This window comes from Selaginella moellendorffii, unplaced genomic scaffold, assembly GCF_000143415.4.
Source record: "Selaginella moellendorffii unplaced genomic scaffold, v1.0 SELMOscaffold_92, whole genome shotgun sequence".
NCBI lineage: Eukaryota > Viridiplantae > Streptophyta > Lycopodiopsida > Selaginellales > Selaginellaceae > Selaginella > Selaginella moellendorffii.
This window is the reverse complement of record NW_003314353.1, coordinates 22,165-47,702: the sequence shown is the minus strand read 5'-3', so window position 1 is coordinate 47,702 and position 25,538 is coordinate 22,165. Positions and strand designations below refer to the sequence as shown.

At 45.1% G+C, this 25,538-nt stretch overlaps 4 protein-coding genes and 1 pseudogene across 5 annotated transcripts; all 5 read left to right on the top strand.

Annotated features, from left to right (window-relative positions):
• Positions 1-10,438: 10,438 nt before the first annotated feature.
• LOC112341860 (putative pentatricopeptide repeat-containing protein At3g23330) lies at positions 10,439-12,677 on the top strand. Its single transcript, XM_024662710.1, has 5 exons — positions 10,439-11,028; positions 11,497-11,667; positions 12,052-12,079; positions 12,283-12,369; positions 12,525-12,677. The coding sequence occupies exons 1-5, from the start codon at positions 10,439-10,441 to the stop codon at positions 12,675-12,677; spliced, it is 1,029 nt and encodes a 342-aa protein (XP_024518478.1).
• A 4,052-nt stretch (positions 12,678-16,729) lies between these two features.
• On the top strand, positions 16,730-17,541 carry LOC112341866. Its single transcript, XM_024662743.1, has 2 exons — positions 16,730-16,906; positions 16,981-17,541. Exons 1-2 carry the CDS (start codon positions 16,731-16,733, stop codon positions 17,159-17,161), a joined length of 357 nt encoding a protein of 118 aa, XP_024518511.1. The 5' UTR covers position 16,730; the 3' UTR covers positions 17,162-17,541.
• Positions 17,542-18,316: 775 nt separating this feature from the next.
• LOC9662263 lies at positions 18,317-19,711 on the top strand. Of its 2 annotated transcripts, XM_024662761.1 has the most exons (4): positions 18,317-18,666; positions 18,728-18,845; positions 18,903-19,091; positions 19,145-19,711. In XM_024662761.1, the coding sequence occupies exon 4, from the start codon at positions 19,338-19,340 to the stop codon at positions 19,695-19,697; it is 360 nt and encodes a 119-aa protein (XP_024518529.1). In that variant the 5' UTR covers positions 18,317-18,666; positions 18,728-18,845; positions 18,903-19,091; positions 19,145-19,337; the 3' UTR covers positions 19,698-19,711. The 2 variants fall into 2 exon arrangements, with proteins under 2 accessions (XP_024518529.1, XP_024518528.1); XM_024662760.1 differs by lacking the exons at positions 18,317-18,666; positions 18,728-18,845; positions 18,903-19,091 and having other exon boundaries at positions 19,203-19,212; positions 19,275-19,711.
• A 2,361-nt stretch (positions 19,712-22,072) lies between these two features.
• On the top strand, positions 22,073-22,620 carry LOC112341859 (subtilisin-like protease SBT5.3). The gene is made up of 2 exons (XM_024662709.1): positions 22,073-22,271; positions 22,376-22,620. Exons 1-2 carry the CDS (start codon positions 22,073-22,075, stop codon positions 22,618-22,620), a joined length of 444 nt encoding a protein of 147 aa, XP_024518477.1.
• A 623-nt stretch (positions 22,621-23,243) lies between these two features.
• On the top strand, positions 23,244-25,517 carry LOC9662261 (annotated as a pseudogene).
• Positions 25,518-25,538: the final 21 nt, after the last annotated feature.

Here is a 25,538-nt window from a genome sequence, read left to right as displayed (position 1 = left end):
GAGTTCACCAAACCCCCCAGGGTCTGGGAGACGAACGCTTTGGGCTTTCACCCTCTCAGACTCGAACTCGGACTCAGACTCGGTCTCGGACTCGGACTCGGACTCAGGCTCAGGCTTGGTCTCGGCCTCGGCCTTGGTCTCGGTCTCGGTCCCGATCTCGGTCTCGGTCTCGTTCTCGGTCTCGGTCTCAGTCTTGGTCCCGGTCTCAGTCTCTACCTCGGACTCCATCTCGGGTCCATCTCGGGTCCATCTCGGGTCCATCTCGGACTCCATCTCGGACTCCATCTTGGTCCACCTCAGACACCATCTCGGACTCCATCTCGGACTCCGTCTCGGTCCACCTCGCACTCCTTCTCGAGTCCATCTCAGACTTCGTCTCAGTCCACCTCGGACTCCATCTTGGACTCCATCTTGGACTCCGTCTCGGTCCACCTCGGACTCCATCTCGGGTCCATCTCGGACTTAATCTCGGATCCATCTCGGGTCCATCTCAGGTCCATCTCAGGTCCACCTCGGACTCTTCTATGTCTCATGTGTTGGTCCTTTTGGGTCCCTTTTTGGAGCCTCGCTTATTGCTCGCTTCATGCTCGTTCTTTGAGCACTCTGTTGGGAGTTCCACTCCCGCTCTCAACCTTTCAAGTTGGAGCCTTTTAGTCCAAATGTGTTACACTCGTTTGGCTTTCGCTTCGGCCACTACCACGTGGCACCCTTTCGGCTCCACTTTAGGGCTTAGGGATTTGTGTCTCACAACTCAACCACCCATAGACAAAGTTCAATGTCCTCATCGAACGGTAAACCCTTTTATAAAGTAACACCCGCAGGTATTACCATTTCCATCCTTGGCACCCAGCCAATATTTGTCTATGGTTTGACCCCGAAGGCTCACCATGCCTTGTCCATCCTCTAAGGGGTATAGTCTCTCCAACATAGAGACTAATTCGGCCACCTAGGGTGATTTGTTCCTTTTTATTGGTTCAGTTCTCGCTAAACCCGTTAGAGACACCTTCTCTAACTCAATTCCACTACTCATTCTTGAGTAATCCCAACTTCTATTGACATAACCAATTCATCTTGGAACTTTTAATTTTCACTTCTCGAAGTCAATTTCTTTGGTGTCTTTGACACCTTTCACTACACATATTATGCAACTTCACTTCCCATCCTAGGAAGCTCCCCACTTGAGGGTGCCATCGTCCTCCTTTCTATTTTATGCCACTTTTGGCACCAAGTTCCAGCCATCGTAAGTTGTGCTAGAGCTATCCACAGCCCTATCCTTTGGCTACTTCGCCGCTCCCTCCGCTTTGGGCTTTCACCCAACTGCCTGTATTAGTATTCGGACTCGGACTCGGACTCGGTCTCGGTCCCGGTTTCAGACTCGGACTCGATCTCGGTCTCGGTCTCGGTCTCGATTCCATCTCAGGTTCCATCTCGGACTCCATCTCGAGTCCATCTCGGACTCCATCTCGGGTCCATCTCGGACTCCATCTTGGGTCCATCTCGGACTCCATCTCGGACTCCATCTCGTACTCCATCTCGGGTCCATCTCGGACTTTATCTCGGACTCCATCTCAGACTCCATCTCGGACTCCTTCTCGGGTCCATCTCGGACTCCATCTCGGACTCCATCTCGGGTCCATCTCGGACTCCATCTCGGACTCCTTCTTGGGTCCATCTCGGACTCCATCTCGGACTCCATCTCGAGTCCATCTCGGACTCCATCTCGGATTTTTTCTCAGGTCCATCTCGGACTCCATCTCGAACTCCATCTCGGGTCCATCTCGGACTCTTCCACGTGTCATGTGTTGGTCCTTTTGGGTCCCTTTTTGGAGCTTCGCTTATTGCTCACTTCATGCTCGTTCCTTGAGCACTCCGTTGGGAGTTCCACTCCCGCTCTCAACCTCTCAAGTCAGAGCCTTTTAGTCCAAACGTGTTACGCTCGTTTGGCTTTTTGCTTCCGCCACTACCACGTGGCACCCTTTCAGCTCCACTTTGGGACTTAAGGATTTATGTCTCACATGATTGTTGCACTGAGCAACATAGGATCACTACCTCCATTCTCGAGGTATCCTTTTGGTTCCATGGCAAAGGCTCTACTTTGCTATGTCTAGCGGGTGCTCACCCTTAGTAGGTCTCTGTAGCAATTTCTGCTACAGGCTTCGTTCATGGCCTAACTTTGCAACCCTTCCATGGGTCTTTCCCCGAGATTACTTTCTTGGACTTACTATACCATCGTATTGGCACAATTGATTTCCCTTTAGGTGTCCTTCTCACTTGGTCACCTCGACCAAGTCACACCATTATCAATAGTTCAAATCAACACTTTGAACTGAAAATCATATTCTTTAACCCAAACAAATACCTTGTCTTTGTTTAGCCACAAGATCACCTGGTGATCTCATCTTGACCCCTTAACAAGTGTACCAATAAGAACTAGGTCTTCCAGACCTTTTTAAATTATTGACTATGACCCCGGGGGCATCCCTCACACTTGGCGGTGCGCCCAAGCCAGCCCTTCCGGCCAAGGATCCATAGCAACTGAGACTGGGTGTCCCCATCTCATTCACCACGTCCTTGGTGCCTTTTGCACCAAAGTGTTCAAGTTAGATATGCCGAGCTTTCACTCTAAGCAATCTAACCATGCATCATGACTCTTGGGCATCCCCCGCTTGGCGGTGTGCCCAAGCTAGTCTCTTTACTAAAAGTCCATGACCACCGAAAAATGAGTGTCCTCATATTCCAAACCATCACCACGCCCTAGTGATTTGGGACTCGAACCCAAGCACTAGAGGGTTGGGACTTGAACCCAACCTCCGTATATGCATCTACGGATGGCATCACACCAGATGCCTAGCGTGACTCCCCACGTGGGTGCACCAACATGTACTTAAAGCGTGCTATAGATCACAACTTAGGAACCTAGTTCCTCCGCACTGCCAAGTCCTCTCACTTGACAAGTCGGTGATCGTGCATGGACTCTTCCATGCTCGGCCCCATTGGCCACCCCTTTTGAAGGCAGCACCTTTGACTAGAGTATTTGTTCCCCCGACTTGCTAATCTCATCTAGCAAATCATCCAGCCACCGTAACATGGTTCATGCATAAACATGAAAGTCTTTAACCATCGACTTTCGTTCAAAGCCCTCTCTTTGAACACTCGGGAACTACTTCCCCAACCTTGATAGCCTTGCCTCATAGCCAGCTTCAAGACCACGCTTCTGTTGCGCCACTCTGATTTCGCGCACTCTAAGAACCATTTACACTTGGCTTTCTAAGTACTTATTTACCTAGAATTGTCTTCGGGAACCTTCAAAGAACTCTGTTCCTTAACTTGCTAAGGCCACTCCTTTGCAAGCTCCTTGCTCACCATATGGTTCAACATGAATAATTCCACATTTTAGACTCTCCATGGCACTGCGGTTGCTAATAACAACTCCTTGAGCATCCTTTTGATTCTCCACTCCTAACTTGCATAACCACCATTGATTATGCCCTTCGATTTCTATAGTTCAGTTCCATCCCAATACTACTTGCCTTTTGGCCCTATATGTTTCCTTTGGTTATTCTCCTCCAAACTAGGAGGATAGCTTTGCACATTTTACCATGCCTTAGCAAGTATTCATAGGGATGAACTTACCCGATAGCTTAGGGAGTGGTTCCTCAATTGGGCATGCTCACCTTATAATCCCACACACCGGGATTACCGTTGCTACTTATGGGCCTCCATATGCCCATCACTAGCCTTGCCAAAATCCCATTTTTGGCTTTGTCCAAATCAGGTAGACGGATTCCTCCCGTCTCCACAACCTTGGACGTTTGGATGGCATCTTCCATCCATCATTCGCTAGAGATTTAGTCCCTTGGGCCTTATTTATTGCCCTCGCGACACAAAACACCACCTCCTGGTATTCCAGAGTGTTTTGGTGTCCCAATGATGGTTTCCTTGACAATGAGCATTTCCTTTTTCGATATTGATTTACTATATCGCAACATAAACAATTTATCCTCCGTAAGGGTATATCTAACTTCCTCATGCCTTTAAGAAGTCTTGAGTAGCTACCTTCTACCCATTTAACTAATTATTTTGCACCTTTTGCTTAGTTGTCCCATAGTTGTCAAGTCCTACAACTCATTGTTTGGTGTTTTCACACTTCCATCATTATTTGGGTCACCATACTCCAACCACATGCCTTCCAGCTTAGGCTATGCCATTCCCTTGGCAAGGGGTTCCCATGAACATAACCTCAAGGTATCTCACTTTGGCACATTTAGTGTCTTCACACTAACGGCTCCATGAGCCTACTTCTATAACACTTTTTACTTGTGTCTAGGTCTTTGCCAAGACCAAAGCAATCGTTTTTCATGCCAACTATCAGTTAGCACTGCACTATAGTGTTCACACACAACTCTATGCCAAAGTTGTTTTCTTTTGGGAACATCTTTCCCACAACTTTAGTATAGCACATTTTGCTATCAATAAGATACCTACTGTTCTCATACTTGAATCTTATGATCCTCTCCATACCTCATAAGGCACCATACACCTTAGTCCAAATGTTTCAACCAATCCCTTTAGGATTATTCCTTGACTCTATTTGAGTCATTCAACTTTTTGGACTTTGTCATCTGATGACCCATGAGGTCCTATCTTTGAGGTGCCAGCTCACTAGAATACAACTTCTTGTATTCAAGTCCTACTCACAAGGACTATATCTGCAAGTGTTACTTCGACACTTGATTTGTTCTCTTGGGGAAACCTTTTGCCTCTTAGGACCACTTGTCCATGTGATGAGAATACCAACTCATCCTTTGAGTACACCCCCAATTCCTTGGGTTGTTTCAGCATTTATTACAAATAGCTCCAGCTACCATTTCAAGAACTTGTGTCCTTTTCTATATTTGACATCCCGCAATCATTACTTCTGGTCTCACATTCATGAGCACCAACCTCAACTATATGAGGATAATCTTGTGACTCCTTTATTGCTTTGGAGTCTCTATCTTTCCCGTGATCCCAACTGTAGTTTACCACAACTACATTAGCCAATTTGCTAAGTCAAATGCTCATTTGGATCACATCCTCATCTCGCTGAGGAAACCTTTATACTGTTCCCAAAATCCCAAACTCATTCCATTATTGGCCCTTTTCTATCCACCATATCACGCCCAAGTTCACATATGAACTTGAGTGGAGAGCCATATCCTCTCGACATACTCCTCCTTAAGGATAGGTCCATACCTAGGACCTTCCAATTCCAATACAAGTGGTGATATACTTCGCCACCAATAAGAGTCGGACTAAGGAACAGCTCCGATACCAAATTGTAAGCGACTAATTTTTCCATTCTACTTTAGTCACTTAACCACACCTTCGACCACTTGGAGGAGTCTCACTCACAACCTCCATAAGTCCTATTTCAGACTTAGGCTTGCTAGCCCCGAGAATGGCATCTCCGCCACTCAACCTTTGCACTTGGTCCAAGTGCTCCACATGTCCGATCCCATGATCGACACCCCAAGGTACCACCAACATATCAGCCCGTTACGCTAAGGCCATGCCCATTCATCTTGGTCACATCGGTGGTCTAACACCACCTACATCACAGTCCCGTCTCTCAAAGACTAGGCCATCCATCCATGAGTGATCACCTTATATCCACTCCTTTACATCCTTAGGATGCCCATGGACATGGGGAATAACCTTCCCCAATATCCCCTTTCCGGTCCCCACTAAGTCCCTTTCTATCCTTGGCCGTGTTCGCCAACACTGCCACTGGATCAAGGCCCACAGGCCCAACCACTAAGTCCCACGGTCCTCTGGGATTTCCTCACCGCACGACTGTATCCTTGGTCACTACACTAGAGGACTACTCCTCTTCCTTTCCACAGTCTAGGCCTTTGGGATAACATTTCGGAACACTGTGACCTTTGGGATAACATTTCGGAACACCGTGACCTATACTTTTGGAGCTCACCAAACCCCCCAGGCTCTTGGAGATGAACGCTTTGAGCTTTCACCCTCTCAGACTCGAACTCGAACTCGAACTCGAACTCGAACTCAGACTCGGACTCGGACTCGAACTCGGACTCGGGCTTGGTCTCGGCCTCGGCCTTGGTCTCGGTCTCAGTCCCGATCTCGGTCTCGGTCTCAGTCCCAATCTCGGTCTCGGTCTCAGTCTTGGTCTCGGTTTCGGTCCCGGTCTCGGTCTCGACCTCAGACTCCATCTCGAGTCCATCTTGGACTTCGTCTCGGTCCACCTCGGACTCCATCTCGGGTCCATCTTGGACTCCATCTCGGACTCCGTCTTGGTCCACCTCGGACTCCATCTCGGACTCCATCTCGGACTCCGTCTCGGTCCACCTCGGACTCCATCTCGGGTCCATCTCGGACTCTGTCTCGGTCCACCTCAGACTTCGTCTCGGTCCACCTCGGACTCCATCTCGGACTCCGTCTCGGTCCACCTCGGACTTCATCTTGGGTCCATCTCGGACTCCATCTCAGGTTCGTCTCAGACTCAATCTCGAATCCATCTCGGGTCCATCTCGGGTCCACCTCAGACTTTTCCATGTCTCATGTGTTGGTCCTTTTGGGTCCCTTTTTGGAGCCTCGCTTATTGCTCACTTCATGCTCGTTCCTTGAGCACTCCGTTGGGAGTTCCACTCCCACTCTCAACCTTTCAAGTTAGAGCCTTTTAGTAGTGTTACGCTTGTTTGGCTTTCGCTTCGGCCACTACCACGTGGCACCCTTTCGGCTCCACTTTGGGGCTTAGGGATTTGTGTCTCACATTCCATTAATGTAACGAAGAGTAATATTCTGTTTCATTGGACACCAGTTTGTCAACGTGCTTTTCTGTGAGTTGGAGCTCACTTATCGCAGGCTACAGCCACCAAAGAGACAGCGATCGAGTGATGTGATGAGGGTGTCAAGCCGGACAGTATAACTTATGTCTCAGTGCTCACGACTTGCAGCCAGGCTGGGATGATCGACCAAGGCAAAAAGTTTTCCAGGAGATGACGTCTAGGTGTGGATTAGATCCAGGTATTGAGCACTACCACAAAATGATTGGCATGCAGGCACAGCAGCTCGAGGAAGCTGTGGAGATGGTGGAAGCTATGCCGTTTGAAGCCACAATGGTCACTTGGACGAGTTTGCTGGGTGCTTGCTCCAAGTGGAAGGATGAGAGAGTGGAGAAGATTGCTTGTGACAACATCCTCTCTCTCTCCTGTGAAAGATTTCTCCATAGCTCGTTACACGGGCTTCATGTTGATCTCAATGATATGGAAGGTTGATATATGGACATCTGCAAGCTACATTGAATCAAGAAGTCTCTAAAGCGATCCCTGGAGCTGCATTTCTCAGATGGCATGCTGAGATTGCCTGCAGTAGCCATTGCTCAATCTGTATTTCATGGAATATCGCCAAAACATGGTCACGGCTCATGGTCAGCAAGATTCGACTGATTCCCTTCGTACTTTGGAGGAACAATCACTGCCTGCATTATCCATGGATACTTTTCATGCTTGGCCAAATTGTATTATAATGACTTATTGTAATTAAGGTTTATTATTTATTTTGATCAACTAAAATAAAAAGAATGGTTAAATTGACATTTCTTACTTATTAAATTCAATTTACAAAAAATGTTAATTTAATTAGAAACTTCAAATGCAAACAATTTACAAAAAAATATAGTTAAAACACTTTACAATTCTAAGTTTAAAATCATGTTTTTCCTTCTAAATTAGTGCTTAGGTTTACAAAATTATATGTTTATATTATATAAATACTATAAAACCACTAAATAAAAATTAAAGTTTATTTGCATATGATATTTTAGGAGATTATAAAGTAAAATTGTTGCAATAGATAAAAAAAGATCAACTTAAAAAAAAATTTATTTCTAAATTAGCATTTGGAAGTTATATGTTCATATTATATAAACTCTAACTACCACTAAATAATAATCAAATAAATAAATATTTAATTTGTTTGATATTTTAGAAGATTAAAAAGTAAAATTATCCAATTGGATAAAAAAATGACTTAAAAAATTAAAGAGTAAAATCATTTTTCAGTTCAATTATGCATATGTATCATAATGTTTTTCCTAAAAAAAATTTTGAACACTTATTTTAATTTATCATTTTAAAAATTAAAATTGATATAAGTTTTTGTTCAAATTATTTTATAAAAACTGTAAACCTAAAAAATCTGAAAAGACTTCAATTGTGCTGGAAAATAATTTTATTAATATATTTTTTTCTAATATAAAACAACCATCTTTCACTTAGCTATCAAAATCAATCATAAAAGAATTGCAACTGAATGTTAACCACAAAAGGAAGCAAAATTTCTTCTGGTTGGAGTTATTTATAATGATCTAACCAGATTCATTCTTACCAAATCTTTTGCAGAATTGTCACCAAGGACTGCTTCTCCTGGGTGATGATATTGTAAGCATTTGCCACAAATGCTCATCTCCATGAAGCAGAACATCTCTTGTTCAAAATCCCGCAAAACAACTTATGCAATGATAGCTGGTTATATCACAAACAACGCTCTTCTCAAGGCACAGTCACTTTATGAATCAATCCCAGAATGGAAACTCATTTCTTCTACCACAATTCTTACTGCACTTGCTTGTTCTGGGCATTTGAAGAAAGCCAAGCTAGGTTTTCATTCGATGGAGGAACGTGATCTCATCACCTGGAACGCAATGCTCGCTGCCTATACACATAGTGACAATATGGACGAACTCTGATATTGTCTCCTCGCCCGATCTGGGGATTCTCACAGCACAGAACAAATCTTCCATAGCATGACTGAAGTTGATCTTGTCTCCCCCACCACAATGCTCAAATCTTATGCAGAACAGATCAAGCCCAACAAGTCTTTGATGGATTGCCGCGCCGCGACATGATGACATCTCCTGGAAAGTGATGATTGAAGCATATAGCGCTGCAAGGAGCTTAACCCAACAAAGCCAGCAGCAAAGATATAGTGATGTGGAACCCAAGGCCGGGCATCTGAAAATGGCTAAACAAATTTTTTATTCTATGCCGCTACAAGATGCCGACGTGGAGCACCCTCATGGCAACATATGTTCAAGAGCTGTTCGATAAGACCATCACTCGAAGCGTCACAATTCACGGGTATGCCATAAACGGGCAAATGGCGAAAGCAAAGAGCTTGTTTAGAACGTCCCTGATTCGATTCCAGGTCGCGCGAGTGATGCTCTTGCACGAGGCAAAAGGCTTCTTCGAAGTTTCCATACCGAAGAAAGATGGAGAGACGAGCGCGGAGCAATTTCTCATTTGTTGAAAATACACTCGGGACCTCTTGCAAAGCGAGAACCATGCCACTAGACCAAATGCCCATTACATTAACATGGCCCACTAAATATTTCAGTTGGCACGGCCCAGGACAAAATCAAGAGACTGAAATTTGTGGAAGTCACGGTTATAGAATCGCCAGCCCATATTGGTGAAGCAATGCACCAGGAATTTAAGAAGCGAAACCAATGTCGATCGGGAGGAATAACAAGCTACTTTTAATTGTTCTCCATTTTGATGTACTCTCTTAAAGTGAAAGCTTTTAATCATGGGTGATTCTTACAATCAATGGTGGACGCTCTCCACACGGATTGGAGAGAAGTAACTGTTGCTCTTGTTCCCAGAGACATGGGAGAGGATCTCTTGAATCATGTTGTTTGTCTTGTTTGTGCAATCCTTGGCATGGATTTCCTTGGACATGTCCCGGCTCATGCTCGTGCTCCTCCCATCAAACATATACTTGAACAGCGTGCACAAGCTTCCACCCTCTTTAATCTGGACTCCATACCAGATCTTGTCTCCAGCGCATCTAGTCGAGTGGCACAAGTCCTCGAGTCGCCTCATCATGTGGCATCTCGTCCCGCCAATCACCACCAAGAGCTGGGCGTTCCTCGGGCCGCAATCATCACGGTCTCTCCTGCAGAGCTCTTGGGTGAGGAGGCTGTGAAGCTCTTGAGCTCCAGCGCAGTGGAGGTAGTCCGGTGCCGGTAGCTTGGATGCTGATCGCGGCCAAAAGTCATGAAAATCGCTGTGGGAAGTGATAACTAACCCATCAATCTTGTATACTGCCTTGCTGCTCAAATTTTTCTTTGGGACCATAGGGGGTTCCTCCTCGAGCTCATGCCTTCTCTTTGGAGCACTAGCCTTTGTATGAGTTTGTCCCTCTTTGTCTCGCTGCCTCTTCCTTCCCTTTTTGATCACAGTCATCGCTGCCACAGCGTTAGCCTTCTTGTCCACACTCTCGATCTCCGCTGCCATTGAACCCTGATTGTGTGAATCTTAAAAGGCCTTTTTATATGGCAATAAAAAATGTAATTAAATAGTTATTTTAGTACGGACAACCTTGACCGTTTATAAGACTATCTTGACCCTTTGAAACAAAGAATCAAATGAAACCTTCGTTCTTCCTCTTCGCGACCTCGAGCTTTCCGTTCCAAGCTTGGCCTCGCTCCAGCGATTGCGAGGTGAGGAGATTCCTTGCGTCGCTCAAGGAATGCTCTCGATCCCGGGGTAAGAAAATCCACGCCGAGGCGGAGCGCTGCGGCCTCGATTCCAATGCGTTCGTGACGAGCAACCTGGTGAATCTCTATGGCAAGTGCGGCAGCATGGACGAGGTGCGCAGGGCTTTCGACCGGATGGATTGCCCCGACCCCGTCGCGTGGAATTCTCTCATTCTGGGCTATGCCGAGAATGGGCATGGCGGGGTTGCGCTCCAGCTCTTCCTGGACATGGAATCGCGAGGCTTGCAAGGGAGTTCTGTCACGTTTATTGGATTGCTCAAGGCCTGCGCGAGCCTCGCAGGGAAGGAACATGGGAAGGTTTTTCAAGATCTAGAGCTCGTCGTGAAGTTTTCTTCTGTCGAGAGAGGAATGGCTCTTCACTCCCTGGCCGCTGCAAGGGGAATCGACACAAACGTTTTGGTAGCTAGCAGCCTGGTGGAATGTATGCTCGGTGTGGAAGCGTGGTGGATGCGTGGAAGGTTTTTCATGGAGCTCCAAAGCATGACGTAGTTCTATGGACATCTTTGATGCAGGGATTTGTAGAGAATGGGCAGAGCGAGGTGGTGCTTCAACGAGAAAGCAGTGGAGCAAATGCCAGAACCTTTGTTGCGGTGTTCCAGGCCATCACTTCTCTAGCAAAGACGGAATGAGGAGAAGATACAATCCATGGAAGGATACTCAAGCTGAAGTCTCTGGAAAGAGATATGGCTTTTCACGCACAACCCTTGCAAATTACTAACCATATGCATCTCTTGGATATCTTTCTTCACAGCTTCTTGATTCAAATGTACGCGGCTTGTTGGGCGATGCTCTTGGAGTGTTTAGCACCATTTTCCAGCCAAATCAAGTCTGCTGGACGGCATTGGTGCTCGGGTATGTTGAAAACAGCCAGGCCGAAACTGCTTTACATTTTTTCTTGCTAATGCAACTTGAGGGGTGTTCTCCAGACGTGTGGACGCTCGTTTGGGCTCTCAAAGCTCGGTAGCCTTGAGGCTTGGCCGGATACTTCATGAAGAGATCACGAGCTTGGGGTTCCAGTTCCAAGTTCCAGGGAGCTGTGATCTCTTCGTTGGTTGGTTGATTTCTATAGCAGCTATGGAAAGTGGAGCTGGTGTTTTGTAGCGCATATGATCATGGGATGAAATTTGGATATACTGTCACCATGGATCCTTAGAACTTTGGGGGATAAATGGGGATAAAATAGTCATTAAAGGCTCTCTCATTAAGCAATTGCCCTTTTTTCAGTTGATTTAAGGGGAGAAAGATAAAGTGTGCTATAATTGGTATCAGAGCAAATGACACGAGTTTATTTATTTGAGGACATTGACATCTCTGTAGGAAAGTAAATGTGCTTTTGGACAATTGCACGTAAAGTTTCTTGGACATATAGTTGGTGGTGGTGTAATTGAGGTAAATTTAGAAAAAGTAAAACTGGTGAAGTCATTGACATCTCTGTAGGAAAGTAAATGTGCTTTTGGACAATTGCGCATAAATTTTCTCAGACACATAGTTAGTGGTGGCGTAATTGAGGTAAATCCAAAGAAAGTAGTACTGATGAAGTCTTGAGAAGCATACGAAGAGTACATTTGCCGGGAATATGCCTTCGTCTATATCAGATGTTTATTCCTTTATCAGTTTGGCGGAATACTATTACAAGTTTGTCTGCAATTTTGTAAGAATTGCTCTTCCGTTAATGTTAACGAAGAGTAATATTCTGTTTCATTGGACACCAGTTTGTTAACGTGCTTTTCTGTGAGTTGGAGCTCACTTATCGCAGGCTACAGCCACCAAGGAGACAGCAATCAAGTGATGTGACGAGGGTGTCAAGCCAGACAGTGTAACTTATGTCTCAGTGCTCACGACTTGCAGCCAGGCTGGGATGATCGACTAGGGCAAAAAGTTTTTCCAGGAGATGATGTCTAGGTGAGGATTAGATCCAGGCATTGAGCACTACCACAGAATGATTGGCATGCAGGCACAGCAGCTCGAGGAAGCTGTGGAGATGGTGGAAGCTATGCCATTTGAAGCCACAATGGTCACTTGGACGAGTTTGCTGGGTGCTTGCTCCAAGTGGAAGGATGAGAGAGTGGAGAAGATTGCTTGTGACAACATCCTCTCTCTCCTGTGAAAGATTTCTCCATAGCTCGTTACACGGGCTTCACATTGATCTCAATGATATGGAAGGTTGATATATGGACATCCGCAAGCTACATTGAATCAAGAAGTCTCTAAAGTGATCCCTGGAGCTACATTTCTCAGATGGCATGCTGAGATTGCCTGCAGTAGCCATTGCTCAATCTGTATTTCATGGAATATTGCCAAAACATGGTTACGGCTCATGGTCAGCAAGATTTGATTGATTCCCTTCGTACTTTGGAGGAACAATCACTGCCTGCATTATCCATAGATACTTTTCATGCTTGGCCAAATTGTATTATAATGTCTTATTGTAATTAAGGTTTATTATTTATTTTGATCAACTAAAATAAATAGAATGGTTAAATTGACATTTCTTACCTATTAAATTCAATTTACAAAAAATGTTAATTTAATTAGAAACTTCAAATGCAAACAATTTACAAAAAAATATAGTTAAAACACTTTACAATTCTAAGTTTAAAATCATGTTTTTCCTTCTAAATTAGTGCTTGGGTTTACAAAATTATATGTTTATATTATATAAATACTATAAAACCACTAAATAAAAATTAAAGTTTATTTGCATTTGATATTTTAGGAGATTATAAAGTAAAATTGTTGCAATAGATTAAAAAAGAACAACTTCAAAATAATCTTTTTATTTCTAAATTAGCATTTGGAAGTTATATGTTCATATTATATAAACTCTAACTACCACTAAATAATAATCAATTAAATAAATATTTAATTTTTTTGATATTTAGAAGATTAAAAATTAAAATTATCCAATTGGATAAAAAAATGACTTAAAAAATTAAAGAGTAAAATCATTTTTCAGTTCAATTATGCATATGTATCATAATGTTTTTCCTAAAAAACATTTTGAACACTTATTTTAATTTATCATTTTAAAAATTAAAATTGATATAATTTTTTGTTCAAATTATTTTATAAAAACTGTAAACCTAAAAAATCTGAAAAGACTTCAATTGTGCTGGAAAATAATTTTATTAATATAGTTTTTTCTAATATAAAACAACCATCTTTCACTTAGCTATCAAACTCAATCATAAAAGAATTGCAACTGAATGTTAACCACAAAAGGAAGCAAAATTTCTTCTGGTTGGAGTTATTTATAATGATCTAACCAGATTCATTCTTACCAAATCTTTTGCAGAATTGTCACCAAGGACTGCTTCTCCTGGGTGATGATATTGTAAGCATTTGCCACAAATGCTCATCTCCATGAAGCAGAACATCTCTTGTTCAAAATCCCGCAAAACAACTTATGCAATGATAGCTGTTTATATCACAAACAACACTCTTCTCAAGGCACAGTCACTTTATGAATCAATCCCAGAATGGAAACTCATTTCTTCTACCACAATTCTTACTGCACTTGCTTGTTCTGGGCATTTGGAGAAAGCCAAGCTAGGTTTTCATTCGATGGAGGAACATGATCTCATCACCTGGAGCGCAATGCTCGCTGCCTATACACACGGTGACAATATGGACGAAATCTGATATTGTCTCCTGTCAACATACGCCCGATCTGGGGATTCTCACAGCACAGAACAAATCTTCCATCGCATGACTGAAGTTGATCTTGTCTCCCCCACCACAACGCTCAAATCTTATGCAGAACAGATAAAGCCCAACAAGTCTTTGATGGATTGCCGCACCGCGACATGATGACATCTCCTGGAAAGTGATGATTGAAGCATATAGCGCTGCAAGGAGCTTAACCCAACAAAGCCAGCAGCAAGGATATAGTGATGTGGAACCCATGGCCGGGCATCTGAAAATGGCTAAACAAATTTTTTATTCTATGCCGCTACAAGATGCCGACATGGAGCACCCTCATGGCAACATATGTTCAAGAGCTGTTCGATAAGACCATCACTCGAAGCGTCACAATTCACGGGTATGCCATAAACGGGCAAATGGCGAAAGCAAAGAGCTTGTTTAGCACGTCCCAGTGATGCTCTTGCACGAGGCAAAAGGCTTCTTCGAAGCTTCCATGCCGAAGAAAAATGGAGAGACGAGCGCGGAGCAATTTCTCATTTGTTGAAAATACACTCGGGACCTCTTGCAAAGCGAGAACCATGCCACTAGACCAAATGCCCATTACATTAACATGGCCCACTAAATATTTCAGTCGGCACGGCCCAGGACAAAATCAAGTGGTATGTATACATACATCTCTTTCTGCCTTGATCGTCCATCGTTCTGATAGCTTTTTGTTTTGCTGTTTTGCTGACTGAAATTTGTGGAAGTCACGGTTATAGAATCACCAGCCCATATTGGTGAAGCAATGCATCAGGAATTTAAGAAGCGAAGCCAATGTCGATCGGGAGAAATAACACACTACTTTTAATTGTTCTCTATTTTGATGTACTCTCTTACAGTGAAAGCTCACCATGGGTGAAAGCTCATGGGTGATTTCAATGGTGGACACTCTCCACACGGATTGGAGAGAAGTAATTGTTGCTCTTGTTCCCAGAGACATGGGAGAGGATCTCTTGAATCATGTTGTTTGTCTTGTTTGTGCAATCCTTGGCATGGATTTCCTTGGACATGTCCCGGCTCATGCTCGTGCTCCTCCCATCAAACATATACTTGAACAGCGTGCACAAGCTTCCACCCTCTTTAATCTGGACTCCATACCAGATCTTGTCTCCAGCGCATCTAGTCGAGTGGCACAAGTCCTCGAGTCGCCTCATCATGTAGCATCTCGTCCCGCCAATCACCACCAAGAGCTGGGCGTTCCTTGGGCCGCAATCATCACGGTCTCTCCTGCAGAGCTCTTGGGTGAGGAGGCTGTGAAGCTCTTGAGCTCCAGCGCAGTGGAGGTAGTCCGGTGCCGGTAGCTTGGATGCTGATCGCGGCCAAAAGTCATGAAAATCGCTGTGGGAAGTGATAACTAACCCATCAATCTTGTATACTACCTTGCTGCTCAAATTTTTCTTTGGGACCATAGGGGGTTCCTCCTCGAGCTCATGCCTTCTCTTTGGAGCACTAGCCTTTGTATGAGTTTGTCCCTCTTTGTCTCGCTGCCTCTTCCTTCCCTTTTTGATCACAGTCATCGCTGCCACAGCGTTAGCCTTCTTGTCCACACTCTCGATCTCCGCTGCCATTGAACCCTGATTGTGTGAATCTTAAAAGGCCTTTTTATATGGCAATAAAAAATGTAATTAAATAGTTATGTTAGTACGGGGTCAAGATAGTCTTATAAACGGTCAAGGTTGTCTTTGAAACAAAGAATCAAATGAAACCTTCGTTCTTCCTCTTCGTGACCTCGAGCTTTCCGTTCCAAGCTTGGCCGCGCCCGCTCCAGCGATTGCGAGGTGAGGAGATTCCTTGCGTCGCTCAAGGAATGCTCTCGGTCCCGGGGTAAGCAAATCCACGCCGAGGCGGAGAGCTGCGGCCTCGATTCCAATGCGTTCGTGACGAGCGACCTAGTGAATCTCAAGTGCGGCAGCATGGGCGAGGCATGCAGGGCTTTCGACCGGATGGATTGCCCCGACCCCGTCCCGTGGAATTCTCTCATTCTGGGCTATGCCGAGAATGGGCATGGCACGCTCCAGCTCTTCCTGGACATGGAATCGCGAGGCTTGCAAGGGAGCTCTGTCACGTTTATTGGATTGCTCAAGGCCTCGCAGAGAAGGAAAATGGGAAGGTTTTACAAGATCTAGAGCTCGTCGTGAAGTTTTCTTCCGTCGAGAGAGGAATGGCTCTTCGGGGAATCGACACAAACGCTTTGGTAGCTAGCAGCCTGGTGGAAATGTATGCTCGGTGTGGAACCGTGGTGGATGCGTGGAAGGTTTTTCATGGAGCTCCAAAGCGTGACGTAGTTCTATGGACTTCTTTGATGCAGGGATTTGTTGAGAATGGGCAGAGGGAGGTGGTGCTTCAGTGAGAAAGCAGTGGAGCAAATGCCAGAACCTTTGTTGCGGTGTTCCAGGCCATCACTTCTCTAGCAAAGAGGGAGGGAGGAGTAGATCATGGAAGGATACTCAAGTTGAAGTCTCTGGAAAGAGATATGGCTTTTCACGCGCAGCCCTTGCAAATTACTAACCATATGCATCGCTTGGATATCTTTCTTCACAGCTTCTTGATCCAAATGTACGCGGCTTATGGCAGCATGGGCGATGCTCTTGGAGTGTTTAGCACCATTTTCCAGCCAAATCAAGTCTTCTGGACGGCATTGGTGCTCGGGTACGTTGAAAACAGCCAGGCTGAAACTGCTTTACATTTTTTCTTCCTAATGCAACTTGAGGGATGTTCTCCAGACGTGTGGACGCTCGTTTGCGCGCTCAAAGCTGGTTGAAGCTCGGTAGCCTTGAGGCTTGGCCGGATACTTCACGAAGAGATCACGAGCTTGGGGTTCCAGTTCCAGGGAGCCGTGATCTCTTCATTGGTCGATTTCTACAGCAGCTGTGGGAGCATGGACGAAGCGGAGCTGGTTTTTAGCTCGGTCTCGAGGAAGGATGCTGTGAGTTGGAGCTCACTTATCGCGGGCTACAGCCGCCAGGGAGACAGCGATCAAGTGATGTGAGGGGGGTGTCAAGCCGGACGGTGTAACTTATGTCTCGGTGCTCACGACTTGCACCCGGGCTGGGATGATCGAGCAAGGCAAAAAGTTTTTCCAGGAGATGATGTCTAGGTGTGGATTAGATCCGGGCATTGAGCACTACCACTGCATGATCGGCATGCTGGGACGAGCAAAGCAGCTCGAGGAAGCTCTGGTGGAAGCTCAAATATGTTTGGAACATTTTACCATCTATTCATAATTTATAAACTTTGTTAAATATTTATATGTTCTACCATCAAAATTAATTGGTTTAACGTTTTGTACATGAGAGTGGTTTGGTTTGGTATACTCTTGGAGCCACACCACCCCCTGCATTCCACGCTACACCTAATTCCTACTCTAGTACTCCATCTCTTGCCAAAGATCAAACGAGCAGGAATCCAAGAATCAGGGAGGGAGAAAAATGAAAATAATGTGCTTCATTTTGGCCACCTCTAGATAGATCCGAATTCACCATTACTAGCTTACACATCAAACCTTTCTCCTTGTATGAGCTCTCATCTTTTTTACTTTAGCTTTTTCATTTTTTCAAACATATCTCTTCTTCTGGTATATATAAAAATAAAATAAAATAAAATTTAAAATAGCTATATGTGACAGTAAATAATATTGAGAAATAAACAAGAAAACTAGCCATTTTCAACAAAGTTTTATGGCTTTCTTATAAAAACAAATTATATTTACACAGATGGTTTTGCAACATGGTCTGAGTGTCCCTTGCTACAAGGACTAATGTGAACATTTGGAAGCTGATAATGCTACTACTAAATATGTTCCTAGAGATTTTTCTGCAATTAAAAACAAAAATAATATTAAAATTAAAAACATAAAATTATCTTGTAATAATATAAAGTACCAAGAGATAATGAATATACCTAAAATATTCTTAAATATATTAAATATAATATTATATTTGTTATTTTAAACTTTACTCTTTTAACTCATTTCTTATCTTGCCGGGCTAAAACTTAGAACCCTAAACTATTTTCATCGGGAAAAATGGCGGGTTGTAAGATCGATGAGGTTTCCATCGCTTGTCTTGCTTGTGTTGTGCGGCATTTTGGCGCAGGGGCAGCGCGAAGGCGGCGGCGGCGGCCACAGGTGCTCTTCGGCTTTGGCGACGATTGGGGTGATGTCGGGAACCTCCGGACGAGGAGCCCTACTGCAAGCGGCGGCTCTCGGATGGGCGCCTGATGCTGGATATCATTCTCCTTGCTCGAATCTCATCTTCTGTTGGGCGATCCGCAGCTCAGGCGCTGGGAATTGTTGTCTCGAATTTGCAGGAGGGAGGGCTGCCAACTCGATTGGATCTCGGCAGACCCATACCCTCTCATGCCTCAGATCCAGTGGCTCGTGAGAGATGCTCTTGGGAATCAATCTCTTGGTAAGTTGGTTATTTCATCTCTTCCATTTCTACTTGGTTATTCACCCGCGATTTTTTCCAGCTAAGATCACCGGCCTTTGCCAACAACAGATGCATTCTTCCGCGATAACAGGACGGTTCGTGAAGCGGAGCGCACTGTAATCCCCCACGTCGTGGAGAACATCACAGCGACTGTTCTGGTAACTTTTCCTCTAGACTGGTGTGTTTTAACCTCACCAATACTTTTCCTCGTATAGTTCCTCTCGACGACTTTCAGAGCGGCCAACTTCATGGTGCCCGAGTTCCTGCTTCGCCAGCACGGATCCCAATGACCATGACACCATGGGCTGCCCCATCGACTACAACCGGATCACAGTTCTTCACAACGAGCGTCTCAGGATCACCTTAGACATGCTGCGAGCCAGCTTTCGGGACTCCGTCCAATGGTAACCGGCATCCTATATCTCTTCTCTAGTTACGAATCGTTCCAGGCTCTCAGAACGGACCAGAATCTTGCTGCGGGACTGGAAAGCCATACAACTATGATCCGCGAGTTCCCTGTGGATGGTGGTGGTGCTAGCGGACGATGAAACCCTGCCCGAGGAGGAGGAGGAGGAGCCTCAGCTCAGGTGGTGGTGCTAGCGGACGATGAGACACTGCCCGTGGAGGAGGAGGAGGAGCTTTGCCCTCAGATGGTGGTGCTAGCGGACGATGAGACACTGCCAGAGGAGGAGGAGGAGTCTCTTGTGGCAGTGCTCATGGTGGTGACACTGCCCCAAGAGGATGAGGAGCCGCTTGTGGTGGTGACACGGCCTGAGGAGGACGAGGAGCCGCTTGAGGAGATCGTGGCGAGCTCGGTGGTGCCAGTGTGTGGTGACCGAGGAGAAACTGCTCGTGGAGGCCTGCTTGTCGAGGAGGAGGTGGCACTGCACCAGGACCTGCTCGTCGTACCGCTCGTGGAGGAGGAACTCGCGGCATCTTTGCAGCTCCAGCTCCCACTGGCCTCCAAGGTTTTGCCAAACTTACTTGCTACTCTTTACTTGGACGAATAGGGCTTACTCTAAGAATAAAAATGTTATCTATTAAGAATCTATTTTAATATTCCATCTGTGTTACGCTTAAATGCGAGTAATCCATGGCCGAACACTCCACACTCGAAGACTCGGAATGCGTATGCTGAGATGAGGACTGACGGAGCTAGGGCTCCTTCAGCAACGCATTCAAGAGGTGAAGACTGGCAAGAGGAAAGCTAGAGCCCTGGCTATCTCATAGAAAAGTTTGTGGACAAAGCTGGCGAGGCCAACGAGGTAAAAGAAGAAAATCGTTAAGTTTATATGTTTTCAGCTCAATGTTGCAGCTTCCCTGCAGCGAACATACAGCAACAGATCGTTGTATGAATGTTTCTTGCTTCTTAAATTTAGCATCACGAGTCATGGACGGACTCTCTTGAATTAGTCGTCAAAAAAGGTGACCGCGTTACACACGGACACCTCCAATATAAATTATCATATCTTCTTACCTACAAATCTTCAACAGAAGTCTTCCAAGTTCATGGCGCTCTCAATCTATCTATTCATCCTTCTAAGTTCAAGTGCGATCTCCATCGCTCAGGTTCTTAAGTAGCATAACGTATAATTTATAAGCCCTTGCGTTATATTCTATTTCCAGGGACGAGATCAAGGAGACACTCACATTGTCTATTTGGGGAATGTCGATAAATCGCTCCATCCAGATGCTGTTACTGGCTCCCATCACGCACTCCTTCACGACGTTCTAGGAAGGTAAAACTTTAATCACAAAAGAAAAGAGTATGACTTCATCCAAATTCGTTTATGCCAGTGCCGAGGCTGCCAGAGAATCACTGGGTTTTAGCTACATGCATGGATTTAGTGGCTTCTCGGCTCGTCTAACAGAAGAACAAGCGGCTAAACTCTCTGGTAAGGCTCATGAAAAACTTGAAGTTTATAAATGTAAGTCAACCTCTTCTCACACTGCAGGTCTCCCAACGTGTTGTCCGTCTTTCCCAACAAAATTCATACGGTCCACACCACAAACTCATGGGAGTTTCTCGGCCTCTATGGAAATGGAGGGAAATCCTTGTACGGTGCTAGCGGAGCTACCGAATCATCGTGGCTATGGAGGAGAGCAAAATTTGGCAAAGACATCATCATCGGTGTTTGTATTTCACTTTTTCGTATTCTTCTTCTTTTTACTGGTCTTCTCCAGGAGTATGGCCAGAATCGAAAAGCTTTTCCGAACATGGCATGGGACCAATTCCCGAAAGATGGAAAGGAACTTGCAAAACTGGGGCGCAATTCAACGCTTCTCACTGCAACGAGTAAAAAGAACACTCACGTGAATTTTAATTTTTTCAACTTTGATCTTTCAGGAAACTGATAGGTGCCAACGGCCTGCAAGATGGTCCCGAGGCATATGCAAAAGCACACCAAGAACTTCTTTCTCCAAGAGATGTTCACAGCCATGGAACTCACACGGCTTCCACTGCCGGAGGCCGATTCGTGAGAAACGCAAACTGGCTTGGCTACGCAAAAGGCACTGCAAAAGGTGGCGCTCCAGACTCACGCTTTCTGCGTATTCGGCGATTACTTCCAGCACGCACTGTCGATCGGGTTCATTCCATGCCGTGCAGAAAGGCATTGTGGTGGTAGCTTCTGCTGGAAACGCGCAGCAGACTCTGGGTCCTGGTTCTGTGCAAAATGGAGCTCCTTGGGTCATCACTGTTGGATCGAGCACTCTTGATCGATCCTATTTTGGAGACCTTTACCTTGGCAACAATAAATCATTTCGGGGTTTTAGTATGACGGAGCAAAGATTAAAAAAGTAGTGGTATCATCTTGCTGCGGGAGCCGATGGTGGCTTGCCAACTTCCAACTTTACAGCCAGGTAAAATATCTTCTTAATGTATAGATTTGAGAACACTATTAATGCTGCAGGCAATTGTGTATGAGCCGGTCTTTGGATCCCGAGAAAGTCCGGGCATGGTTGAGAGGGCCGATGCAGCCAGGGTTCCAATCACGCGAAGTTGATCGAGCTGGCGGAGCTGGAATTATCTTTTGCAACTCCACTCTAGTCGATCAAAATCCTGATAATAAATTTCTTCCCTGAATTCATGTCGATGAAGAAGTTGGACAAGCCATCTATTCATATATCAAATCTACAAAGGTAAAATCTTCGTTCTTCTTTCTGTTTCTTACCTTTGTGTGCCTGGCAGAGATCCTATAGCGGATATACAGCATCAAATAACATTGAGAAATCAAAAGCCTGCTCCCTTCATAGCACCCAACCATATTGATCCAGGCTAATTTTTTGGTAGTTTTTAAAGACTTTTGTTCTCTCAGCCCAATATTACAGCTCCAGGAGTAAACATTCTAACAGCACACGCACAATTCAATAACTCCGACGGACCATGGAACCTCCATGGTTCATGACACTTCAAAACAAAACAGGTTACTCATTCGATAATCTTGGAGAACCAATCAAGAATTCATCAGGAACTCCTGCAACACCCCTTCATTTTGGTGGAGGGCACGTAAATCCAAATGCTGCTGCACACCCTGGCCTAGTATACGACGCCGACGAGCAAGACTACATTGGATATCTCTGCGGTCTGGGATACAACCAAACTGAACTTCAATGCCTCACGGAAACTTCTGCTACGTGTCCCGACAATCCCACAGACCTCAACTATCCATCCATTGCCATCTCCGAGATGATGCGACGAACTACACGGCATCTATCGAGGCACCGGACAGTGTGTCGGTGTCGGTTCATCCATCAGTGCTGCGGTTCAAGCACAAGGGCGAGACAAAAGCATTCCAGGTGATATTTAGAGTGGAGGGCGACTCAAACATTGATAATGATGTTTTCGGGAAGCTGATATGGAGCAATGGAGAGTATACAGTCGCTAGCCTCATTGCAGTCCATCCCAGTAGATCAGATATTCTGATGGAATGAGGATTTCAAAATTCTATATTACACAAACTTAGTCTGGAAATGCTGAGAATACCAGAAAAGGAAAGCAGTATAATCCCTTTGTTTTTCCTCGGTAGACTTTTCTACAGGAAGTCCTTGGGACTGCTGCAAAGCTGGTTCTCCGAGAGGACTTTTTGATCCAAGAGATTTTCAGCGTGCAGCATAAAGAAAGAGGACAATTGGCTGCCTTGGATCGCCAAGCCGCGGTTCTCCACATTGCGATAATTGCCGGGGATGGAACGAATTGCAGAACTGTCTGCTATGTCAACAGTACCTATGATTTACAAATCGATAACCAAAAGCCTCTGGAAAAATAGAAAACTCTAATTCTAAAGTGACAGAAAACAACTAAATGAGCTAATTAGTGTTTTTCATTAGTTCTTCTTCCTCATCTGCTATTGTCAAAGAAGAAGAGATGAATTGACCTAGGAGAAAGTTCTCCTATAGATCACCAAAAGAAAATTTACCAGCATTGATGGAGAAGAAATTCAGCATTTCAAGGGGCTCCGCCATCGCCATCGATTGCTTTAAGTCAAGCTAATGATTTTAATCAAAGTAATGTATTTTAAACCAGTTAATTCAAGCTAGGGCGGATGATGGCTACCATGCCGCTGTGCGGGGGCGCTGTGCACGCCGGAGCAAAGAACGAGAGCTCGTTTGGCGGTACTGGCGCAGGATGGTTGCGCGCTGCCACCAATCTCAAGCTCACAGCTCGCTGCATTGCGATGAGCGCCAGCGGCGAGGGGATTGCCATGACAATGGACAAGCAGAGGCAGTATGTGAGCTGGTTTCGCGAAGCCTGGCCATACATTCAAGGCCATCGGGGCAGTACTTTCGTGATCGTCATCCCTGGTGAAGTTATCGCCAATCGTCTTGTTCTAGACAATGTTCTTCAGGTATGTTTGTAGAAACCATAGCATGGCATTTTATCTTTTCTATAGGATATCTCTCTTCTACATGGACTCGGCATCAAGCTGGTGATCGTTCCTGGAACTCATATCCAGATCGATGCTCTTCTCCGAGAAAGGGGTAAGGTTTCTTCTTGCTCTTTCTTGTCTAGGATCTTGAGAAAAACAAGTTTTTCTTGTAGTCATCGCGTTATAATCGTGTCTACTAAGAAATGGGAGTTTCTTCCAGGTCAGGAGCCTTGCTACATTGGAGCCTACAGAGTCACAGACTCTAACGCTCTTGAAGCCTCGATGGAAGCGGCAGGGAAAATCCTCGTGGATATAGAAGCGAAGCTTTCAAGAGGTCCAATGGTCCCTGTGTTGCGACGGCATGGTGGAGCTGCACGGGCTGGATTGAGCGTTGCAGGAGGAAACTTTCTCTCGGCTAAGGTACGTGTGTATTTTTCTAGACCTTTGCTCCTCCTATAGACTTTCTATAAACTTTCAGAGGAGAGGTGTTGTTAATGGAGTCGACTTTGGAGCTACAGGAGAAGTGAAGAAGCTCGATATCGTCCGCATCAAAGAGAGGTTGGATTGCAACTGCATCGTGATCCTTAGCAACCTTGGCTACTCGAGCTCTGGAGACGTTTTGAATTGCAAGTATGTCCACGATGGTAAAGGTTCATCGAATAAGTAGTCTTTTGGAGCTTGATCTCATACTTTGGTAGCGTTGTTGCAGTACATATGAAGTAGCGACCTCTTGCGCAACAGCCCTCACGGCCGATAAGTTGCTCTGTCTGGTCGACGGTCCGATTGTGGACGAGAAGAACAGTGTTCTTAAGTTCATGACGCTCGAGCAAGCAGATCAAGCGATCAGAACTCAAACGAGCCAAAGTTACACTGCTGCTGATTATGTCAAGGCTGTCGCTGGAGCAAAATACTCCATAAGCTTGGGACTTGATTCTTTCTCAAATGGAAGTCCCATGGCAAGTTCACATACGGATCAAAACTCGGGTTTTGCAATTGGTGGCCGGGAAAGACAAAGTAGAACACATCTTTCGGAACTGGCTGCGGCTGTATTCGCTTGTCGGGTATGCTTTCTATCCTCTCTTTTTTTCGTGCATCTGGTTTACTATTAACTTTCCAACAGGGCGGTGTTACGCGTGTTCATCTTCTGGATTGTACTGTCGAAGGTGCAATCCTTCTCGAGTTTTACACGCGAGATGGAATTGGAACTATGATTTCCAAGTATGACATTTTTCTTGATTTCGTTTTCCCGATCCAACTGTTGTGCTGCAGTGATATGTATGAAGGGACTCGCTCGGCAACAAGCTCTGATATCTTGGGCATCCAGCAACTTCTTCGTCCTTTGGAAGAGCATGGCATCCTCGTCCACAGGAGCAAACAGCAGGCAAGTTCTTCCTCTATTCTCTTCTTGGTATTCATGTAACTTTCTGTTTCAGCTGATTCAAGAAATTGACGATTTCATAGTGGTGGAAAGAGATGGATGCTTGATCGCATGCGCTGCGCTCTTCCCATATCCTGCTGAGAAATCAGGAGAATTGCCGCTTTTGCAGTAGCTCCGGAGTGCCGTGGCCACGGCCAAGGTGACAGCCTTCTCGGTAAGCTTCAAGTTTTCTTCGTCAAAAACGACTTTTTTCATTTTGTTCTTTTAGATTACATCGAAAGAAAAGCTGCAAGGACCGGACTGGAGAAACTCTTTCTCCTAACAACGCGCACTGCCGACTGGTAAGTTCGCAAAACAATGGGAAACGCATGAAACTAACGAGAGAATGCTCGCAGGTTTGTGCATCGCGGATTTTCAGAGTGTACAATCGACGACCTTCCGGCTGCTAAACGCTCCAAAGTCAATCTCTCGCGAGGCTCCAAGTACTATATGAAAATCCTATTGTCTCAGTGCAATGGGATTCTTCGTATCACGCGATAAAAGAGAAAAAGCCAAAAAAAAAAACAATCTAGAGAGATTCGAAATCCCGACGTGCATTTTAAAAA